General features: G+C 53.1%; 2 protein-coding genes across 2 annotated transcripts in view; one reads left to right on the top strand and one right to left on the bottom strand.

Moving 5' to 3' along the window:
- Positions 1-4,265, bottom strand: part of TPP1 (tripeptidyl peptidase 1) — a 15,624-nt gene extending 11,359 nt beyond the window's left edge. The window contains exons 1-3 of the mRNA XM_078872142.1: positions 4,106-4,265; positions 2,712-2,804; positions 103-242 (exon numbers count right to left, since the gene is read on the bottom strand). Of these exons, the coding sequence (XP_078728268.1) occupies positions 103-242; positions 2,712-2,804; positions 4,106-4,149 (277 nt within the window). The 5' untranslated portion in view covers positions 4,150-4,265. The remainder of the gene's footprint in view (positions 1-102; positions 243-2,711; positions 2,805-4,105) is intronic.
- Position 4,266: 1 nt separating this feature from the next.
- Positions 4,267-9,112, top strand: LOC144944080 (protein YIPF3-like). Its single transcript, XM_078872143.1, has 8 exons — positions 4,267-4,427; positions 4,987-5,178; positions 5,917-6,069; positions 6,233-6,325; positions 6,468-6,599; positions 7,110-7,223; positions 7,667-7,790; positions 8,982-9,112. Exons 1-8 carry the CDS (start codon positions 4,368-4,370, stop codon positions 9,110-9,112), a joined length of 999 nt encoding a protein of 332 aa, XP_078728269.1. The 5' UTR covers positions 4,267-4,367.
- Positions 9,113-9,530: the final 418 nt, after the last annotated feature.

The raw sequence follows: 9,530 nt of genomic DNA, 5'->3' as shown, positions 1-9,530 counted from the left end.
AAAGGCGGCCGGGCGTGGTACTGGCCATGCCGGCCTTCATAGGTGCTCGCTACCAGCACTTGCCCCAACAGTGTTAAAGGCTATACGGGGGATCTTTGTCACCATAGTTCTCCGAGGCCGGGTCAGACACGCGATCCAGCACAGCGAGAAGAGCCTCCACGTTCTGCTGCTTCAGTGCAAAGGTCAACTCCACCTCCGAGTCGGGGGCCACATCGCCCAGGGGATGCCACCCGTCTGGGGCCCTGCGTGTGTGCACACACGTACACCACGGGTCACCAACATCATCACATCTACCACCACCACCACCACCACAAACATCAAAACCATAAGGGACTGCCACGCTGCATGGACACTGTGTGTGTACACAGACGCCACGGACTACCACCACCACCAATGGCGGAGCCAGGATTTTCAGGTGGGGGGGCAACCCCTCCAGCAATGAAAAATGATAGAGGAGTTGTTAGTAAGTAAGGTCTTGTCCCTTGCTTTTTATTCGACGCGTGTGCGGCGATGGCGCAGCCATTGATCAAGGGTCGAATTCGAACGTGTGATCGGCATCGCGCTCGCTTAAGGTGAATGCCTTCAGGGAAGTCGTGTACTGTATACGCAACTGTGCACAATTCTGTGAGTCACTTATAACTGCTTTGCCGCTACTTATTGCCAATTATGGACTATTGTCCTATCATCTCATAGAGTCCCTGGCATGTAATAATATGCTACACAGTGGCAGTGGGGGTTGCAAAATGCCGATTTATCTCTATATATATAAAAGGGAAATTTGTGATTATGTGTGTCTGTTCAAAATGTTTAGCGGACTTCTCGACATGCAAGAAATTTGAAATTTGCCATGTGGGTACTTTCCAGACTGTACACCTTGCAAAAAATATGAAAAAACATCTGTCATGTGACCCGCGCATGTGGAAGCGTAACACAGTGTGCCTGCTCATGTCACGCCCCCCCCCTACCCTCCGCGGCGTGAGTAAAGTGCCATACAAATGTGTTGCAGGTCTAAGGCGTTCTTCGCGCAGCATTGCTGCTTTATTATTTCAGTCGTTTACTGCAGTACGCACCCTGAAAGTTGCGTGTATCTGCAGCAAGCGCGTGTATGTGTACCTATGGACGTGGACGTGCGCGCGTGTGTGTGGGGAGCGGTAGTGTAGCGGCTAGCGCGCTGCGCTACGAACCCGGCGACCTGAATTCTATTCCCGCTCACGGCCACCACCAGTGACAATTATTTTAACTGGTCCTGGGCCTCCCCTAGGTCGACTCAGCCTCAAACGAGTAACTGGTGTGGTGTGTGAACATCGCCACTGGGGAGACAAAGGCGGCCGGGCGTGGTTAATCCAAGCCCCGGGCGAAGCCGGGTAGTAAAGCTAGTTACTAATAAACTCCAATGATCCGATCGAAATTAGGGATTTTGATCATTCATTGGGGGGGGCATGTGCCACCAAACCCCCCCTACTGGCTCCGCCAGTGACCACCACCACAATGATCACGACCAGCACAAATCTCACCATCGTCACCACAATAATCATCAGACCATAAACGACACCACTCTCAACTATCGATATTATTTTAACCATCACTGCAATCATGTGAACTATCATCACCACCACCGTCACGATCATCACACGACCACTACCATCAGCACAATAATCACTCCGTCACTGCTACTGGGCGCTGCTGTGACTCTTCGCGTTAGGGCAGAGAGGGGGAAGGGTGGGGGGGTAAAGAGGAGGAGTGGTTTGGGGGAGAGGGGGTGGAAGAGGATGGGGCGATAAGGTCGGGAGGGGATAGGGGTATGGGGGGGATGGGGTGGATAGGGGTAGGGGAGGGATGGGGGGGATGGGGGGTTAGGGGCGATAGGATAGGAGGTGAGGGGGATAGTGGGTGAGGGGGAGTGATAGGAGGTGAGGGGGGGGGGGATAGTGGGTGAGGGGGGGGGTAGGTGAGGGGGGGATAGGAGGTGAGGGGGGGGATAGGAGGTGAGGGGGAGTGATAGGAGGTGAGGGGGGGGATAGTGGGTGAGGGGGAGGGATAGGAGGTGAGGGGGGAATAGGGGGTGAGGGGGGGGGATAGTGGGTGAGGGGTGGGATCGGAGTGACAGGCGGCTAAAGTGCAACAAGTTGGCACAGTAGGGGGTGCTACAGCAGGTGGTGCATCTACCGGTCATCTCAGCCAACCCATGGCACCTGGGGTCTGTCCCGAACCCGCCTGTCGGCGAGCCTTGGACACTTCACGTGGCTTCAAAGTGCACCTAGCCTGGCACAGGCGCTGTGGGGACGTCACTTAGTGGCGAATGGCGGGCATTGGAGGGGGTGGAATAGGGGGTGGGTGATGGGGGTGATAGGGTGTAGGAGGGATAGGGGCGGATGGGAGTGATGGGGGCGGATGCAGATTGGGGGGGGGGTGATGGAGGGGTGATGAGGGGGGAAGTGATGGGGGCGATAGGGGGTGGGGTAGTGTAGCAGTTAGCGCACAACGCAGCTGGAAACCCAAGTTTGATTCCCGCTCACGACCAACACCAGTGACGATTACCTGAATCAGATTACCTGGTTCACCCTTAGGTCGACTCAGCCGCAAATTTGTATTCTGTGCGTGGTGTTGGCCACCCACCCCCCTTCTCGGCCTTCAAAGGCGCTCGCTAACAGCACTTGCCCCAATAGTCTGTTAAGGCTATAAAGGGGGGGGGGGTACTTTGTCTTTGTTACCCGAGAGGCTGATCGGGCTCCAGCAGCACGGAGCCCTGGCTTGGCCTCGCCTCCAGCAGCAGCAGCACCAGCAGCGAGAGGCAGACCAGGGGCCTGCGACACGGGGCCACACGGGGAGCTGAGGTTAACACAAAACTCGTGAGCCAAGGGAGTCGGCCACGAGCCACACGGGATATCGGAAACAAGGCGGGCAAGGCGATGTGTACAGATCCATGGACACGGAGACGAAACGAGAGACAAGGGGGTCGTGGTTAAGGACACCGCTAGGCCTCGGCAAGGTAAGATAAAAGTAAAAATGTAAAAAAAACAAGCCTACCTTTACCTTAACTTTTACCTTACCACAATACAATCACTCTACCCTACCTTTTCCCCTTTAGCAGATAAGGTAAAAGGTAAAAAGGAACGAGCCTACCTTTACCATACCTTTTATCCTTACCCCATACAAATTACCCGATTACAGGGTAATTACTGGGGTACTACTACACATGAACAAGGTGTATAACGGTACATGCTATAGGTAGAGCGCGTTATTCATATAGAATACTCTCGATGATTCCAATTTTACACGCTTTCTTTGAACTTACTATGTCCGTTGTTGTCGTTGTTGTATCCTCAAATCTTGTAACTCAATTTTAACCCACTTCCCAATGTGGTATCGACTGTAAACTTGGTATACTTATGTCTGATGACAACACTATATTCTGTAATAAACAATATGTTTTTAAACAATCTTTATGTTATGTTTCGGCTTGGGTCTAATTGTAATTGGCCACGGTCCCCTTACGTTATGGAAAGCTTCGGGGCCACTTCCTGGAGTAGTGGAGTTCTGCCATGACTCGTACATTTAATACAAGTGTGTTCACATTTTTTAAAAAATATTACTTATTAAATGTAGGCCACGGACTGCGCCACGGAGCTTTTAACGGTAAACAAGGTGCCGTATTTACCGGGTAATACTTCGCGCTACCTTTACCCTACCGGGTAATTCTTCCAAGCTACCTTTACCCTACCCTTTACCTTACCCCTTGGCATGTCGACACCTTTACCTTTACCCTTTTACCCGGTAAAAAGGGTAAATTACCTTACCTTGCCGAGGCCTAGACACAGGGACACGGAGAGAGGCATTCAAGAGACATGTGGTGACACATGGGGTCACACGGGGAAACACGGGGACACAGGCACGCAGAGACATGGAGACACACATGGGGACACGGGCACGCAGACATGGAGACACACGGGGACACACATGGAGACACACAAGGAGACACACAAGGAGACACACGGGGACACGGGCTAGCAAGAGACGACAGCGAATTTAAGAATCAAGGGACTCTGCGACCCCGAGTGGATCGCCTTCTTCTTCTGCCCAGTCAGTGGCCCCTGACCCGGCCTACCTGGGCGCCCCCCGCCTCTGCGCGTTGCTCGTCGCGGTCCGCATGGGGGATGCTCTCTCCACTGCTGCCCCGACCGCCGCCGTTGTCCTCAACGAGCTGCCAGCGGTCACGTGACGCGAGCCGTCAGCTGACCGCGGTGACGTCACGACTTCCGCGTCCGTGTTGACGTCGCGAGTTCCTGGACACGTGGACCCGGACCCCCCCAGAGGGAGCTCAGCGGCACCCACCCGGACCCCTCCGCTCAGCGCGATCGCCCTCGCCCATGGCGGACAGCACGGGCCAGGAGAAGACGTGGGACGCGTACGGGACCCCCTCTGCTCGGGTGAGGAGTAGTGGCAGAGTGGTGGGTAGGGGTGAGGGTCGCAATGTTTTGCCCAAACCCATCTCTCAGGACTCGCCCCGTCCAAAACCGTGCGGCGATCCGGTCATTAAGCTCGACACACTAATGCCCAGAGGTGTGGACTCGAGTCATGTGACTTGGACTCGAGTCAGACTCGAGTCATGAATTTGATGACTTGCGACTCGACTTGCATAACAATGACTTTGTCCCACCTATGAGATGTGGACTCGAGTCATGTGACTTGGACTCGAGTCAGACTCGAGTCATGAATTTGATGACTTGCGACTCGACTTGCATAACAATGACTTTGTCCCACCTCTGCTAATGCCGGTTCAAACTTAATAGCTGCCACACGAACAGACGCCAATGCCCGGACCGACCGGGTCAATCTCGGCAAAACCTGTGGCGCAATCGCGCTCGTGAGCCCAGGGGTCTCATGCGACTCGGGGATGGGTTGGGGGGGGGAGTAGAGGGGACCCTGAGTCCTTGCAAGAATTCTGAGTCGTGTGACCCCCCCCCCTTGTTTGACCCCCACCCTCAGGAGGGGTCCCGGCCCGGCTCGTCGGCCGTTGTCGACATGGAGAACCTTGACAACGCATCTGGCTCCAGCTTCGAGGAGGTGGATGAGCCGGGGGGACCCGCGCGGGACCGTCGCGGGGGCGGCGGGGAGGACGAGGAGTTCCTGGGCATCTCGGGGCTCCACAGGGAGCTCGGGAAACAGGTGGTCGGACAGGTACAGCCGGCATCGACAGCCTGTCACGGGGCCCAGAGGCAGGAGCCGAACGAGCGTGGGGGCAGGGGGTGCTTGCCCCCCCTGGTGGCAAAAGCTACGAATTGGGACCCCCTTGACAAACACCACGTTTTCAACAGCAGTGTAAAAGAACAAATATTTAAAACGCGATTTAAATCGAATTATGAAAATGCTTAAGTTTACCTTCCACGTTTTATCTTTTTATTAAATTCGAGCAATCGCGTTTCGCTTCCGCAAATCAAACATTTGGGCCCCATCTGACCGATTGCTGCACCCCTCTGAACTAATGTCGTTATGTCCCTTGGGCGAGAAGTTAACTCCCTCGCCTTGTACACAGGTCGTGAGTTCGATCCCCACCCTGATGCCTGTATATATGGAGTGTGCGTCTCTCTCCCAGTGGTCACGTGGACTTTTCTCCGGGGCCTCCAGTTTTTTTTCTCCACGTTGAGAATATGCATTTAGAGTATTTGGCTGCGAAACATTTCCACATAAGCCACTTAATTGGGCTATTTTTGTGGCCAGTTCACCACTGAAAAAATATGTAGCTCAGTGGGCCTTATCTGGTAAAATATGGATCATAACAAAGTTCCGAGTTGGGACCGGGATCTGCGTTATAACGAAGTTCCACTTAAAACTTTAGGTGTTGGTCAGGACTGGAGTCGGGTTAAGACTGGGGTCGGCATTGGGGGCCTGAGCAGTGTCTGTCGCTGTGCCCTGCAGGTGTTGTCCGCGAGCTCGGAGCGCGCAACCAAGGCCTTCGCCTTCTACGCCAACATCGACTTGCTGCGGCCATACTTTGACGTGGATCCCGCGCAGGTGCGCGAACGCCTCTTCCAGTCGCTCATTCCCAAGCGCCAGATGAACCGGCCCCAGGTGTGTACACCCCGCGCACAGCAGCCCCTTCCCGTGCACTCGGGTCGCTAGGTTCCTAGCACAGTGTGCTAACCACTGCACTACGCCCCACAGGTGTGCACGATGCACGGGCACCTCGGTTATCGACTGATCGTTTAGGGTCCGTGCGTGTGTGTGGTTGCAGGGAGTGGAGAGGGAGTTGTACGGGCCACTGATGCTCGTCTTCACGCTGGTGGCCATCCTGCTGCAGGGCATGAAGACCTCGGGCACCATAATTGTGGGGCTCTCCAGGGCACGCACCACTCGCACCGCTCACAGGCCACCTTCAATGCTAAATTGGTCTGGGCCTTATGTTCCCAGTAGCTGAGTTGTGAGCGAGGCCTAAGTGTGACCCCATGCGTGTGTTTGTGTGTATGCAGAGGGAGGGCACGCTGATGGGCACGGCCCTGGCCACATGCCTGGGGTACTGGCTTGGCGCCTCCGGGCTACTCTACCTTCTGGCCTACGTGACCGGAACACGCATCTCCATGAGTCAAACCCTGGCGCTCATTGTAATGGCCTCTATAGTACCACGATCATCACTGCAACCACTTACAGTCACCACCATCCCCACAACCACTGACATATTCACCACAGGCATAATGAAGATCCACTATAACCACTGTCAGTCACCACAGCTCCAGCCACCACAACTATGCCTACCACTCACCACCACCCCCCATGACCTAAACAACCATCCCTATAATCACCATCTGCTTCACAGCCACCACCTCCAATAATACAACCTCCAATATACAATCATAATGACCACCACCCAAACGACACCCACCACACTTTTCACAGCTATCAACCTCCTCTCCAACAACCCACCACCACCTGCACAACCACCCCCACAATCACCACGACCACCTCCAGTCATTACAAGCAGCACTTTTACAATCGCCAAGAGATCCAATGAAATTCAAACCACAAATTCTTCATGGCTACCTCCACGACAAACATTACCACCTCCAGACGTGCCATCACAACCACCCCTCCCCCCGACCCATTTATGTTCACAGGGCTACAGCCTCTTCGGCCACTGCGTCGTGCTGCTGGTCACGTATAACGTGCACGTGCACGCCCTCTTCTTCTCACTCTGGGTCGTCGTCGGGGGCCTCTCCGCCCTCCGCATGGCGAGTGCCGGACACCACACACTGAGCAAGCCTCATGTAGAAAGCACTCCGCATATATTCAGAGAACACACCGACATGTCCACAGTTGATGCCAACTCAGGGGTTTCACCAGTGTTCACACGGTGAATAACATCCGTTATTGGCCCTTATTGCACATAACCTCTGTGGTTTAAGGCAGTGTTATTTATAAATGTGGAGTGTTTTGTTCTCCGTTCCAAGTGTGTTTTGGTTTGGGCTCCATGCTGAGCATATCTTCTCTTAAGCTTTTGCTACGCACGACTGCGGGCATCTTCAAAAGTTGAAATGAAGGTGCTAGCAGCATTGTATGGCCATAGAGACCACACTTTCAGTGGCTGCAGATTCCGAAATGTTAAATATTTCTGTCATGGTATTGTGGTGGTGAGGGTTATAATGTCGTGATGGTTTTATGGTGGTGGTTTCAGGTGATGGTGCTGGCATCGCGGGCTCCGGGCTATCGCCAGCGGATGGTACTGTGCGGGACACTCGCTTCACTGCACATGCTGTCTCTGCTGTACTTGCACTTCACGTATCATCGGGTGGTGGAAGGTACGTGGCTTATTGAACACACGCAAATACCCACCCTCTATGTTTAGAGACCAGTCACACCTGCAGTGCACATGCTCAGACCAACAAATATCCCTAGCCTACACAGGATGTTGGGGCAAGTGCTGTTAGTGAGCACCTATGAAAGCCAGTAAGGCACAAAGCAGTGGATGTCCAGCACCATGCCTGGCCACCTTTGTCTCCCCAGTGCTGATCTATACATACCACACTAGGTACTCATTTCAGGTTAAGTCAACCTAAGGGAACCCAGGACCGATTTAGATATTAGTCACCATTGTTTGCAGTGAGCAGCAATCAAACACAGGTCGCCGGGTTCGCAGAGCAGTATGCTAACCAATGCACAACCTCTCCCAACAACCGCCATTCGCCACCAAGTGGTGGTGTTGTCACCACGGTGCTTGTGTCAGGCCAAATGGACCTTGCGGCCACATGAACTGTTGAAGGCTCGCTGTAAGGTCATGGGACAGACCCAGGTGCCATAGTTTGACTGAGATGACACATACTGACACACAGTACATAAAATACACACCTTTATCTAAATACACGCAGCACACACCCAGACCAACATACAGTAGTAGTAAGTCATTGTTTAAAGCAGTAGATGCGTTCCTGAAAAGTGCCGCATTAAGCGAAAATCTCGTTAAGCGAAAACTATTTCCCCATGAATAATGTAACGATGAAGCGTGGCGAGGTACGATGAGCTGTATATCTCTTTTTCAGAAGTAATCTGGCCACAAATAATAGCTCAACGAAGTGGCTTCTCTGGAAATGTATTGCAGCAAAAGTCTCAATGCATGTTTATAAATGTAGAGGGAAAAACTGGAGGACCTGGAGCAAAATCCACACGACCACAGGGAGAATATGCAAACTCCAAATAAACAGACATCAGGGTCAGGATCTAACCGATGACCTCCTACATACCAGGCGAGGTATTTGACATCTCACGACTGTAGTTCATCGACCGTGCAGAAATCGCGTTATAAGGGGCACGTTTTGCATTGTTCGAAAAGTGTTTCCGAAAGCAAGAACTGCGTTATAGTGAAAATGTGGTGTGAATACCACACGTTAAGCGAGGGCTTACCGCACATGTGGATTCAGCACATACCCGAACTCATAACATACACAATGCACAACCCCCATCACAACGCCTCGCCCTGTTTCTCTCTGGTGCAGAGCTGATGGAATCTCTGGAAGGACGAACGTCCATGGGCCGGGCGTCTCGATCCATTACAGACGTGGCCTCCGAGGGCCAAGTCAGCTTGCTGCTGGCTACAACACGGCTCGGAATCACAGCACATACATAGAGGCCCCTCGTGCGCACACACGCGTACAGGGGGCCCAGACACAGCCCTCCATGGCATGTGCTCACACCGTAAATAACTTGTCCGTTCGAGGTCTTCTGGGTTTGGATACATGTTGAGCATTTATTCTCTCAAGCTTTTGCATGCACTACTGCGGGCAGTTGCAGGAGTTGAAATGAAGATGCCCGCCCACTTGTTGTTTTTAAGTTTGTTGTCCTTCCCAGTACCTCCGATTAGCACTGTTGGCTATGTACGGTGCGAAAGAAGTTCAACATACATATCGCATGGCGAAGGCTTGATAGAAAATTATGCTCAACGGTCGACCTAACGTCGAAGATGACACTTGGGATGCGAAAACCTACGTGTTGAAACCCCTCTCCACTGTTCATACGAAAGCTGGGCCTGGTCTCCTGTAGAGACC

Source organism: Lampetra fluviatilis, chromosome 33 (genome assembly GCF_964198595.1).
Source record: "Lampetra fluviatilis chromosome 33, kcLamFluv1.1, whole genome shotgun sequence".
Taxonomy (NCBI): Eukaryota; Metazoa; Chordata; class Hyperoartia; order Petromyzontiformes; family Petromyzontidae; genus Lampetra; species Lampetra fluviatilis.
Note: the sequence above shows the minus strand (reverse complement) of the source record. Positions and strands in the feature narration are given on the sequence as shown.

Bases quoted from the DNA above. Each gene is read 5' to 3' on its own strand.
- LOC144944080 (XM_078872143.1), top strand. From the start codon at position 4,368: ATGGCGGACAGCACGGGCCAGGAGAAGACGTGGGACGCGTACGGGACC. The intron at 6,600-7,109 runs GTAATGGCCTCT...TTATGTTCACAG, and splicing joins GTCAAACCCTGGCGCTCATT to GGCTACAGCCTCTTCGGCCA. The intron at 7,791-8,981 runs GTACGTGGCTTA...TCTCTGGTGCAG, and splicing joins GTATCATCGGGTGGTGGAAG to AGCTGATGGAATCTCTGGAA.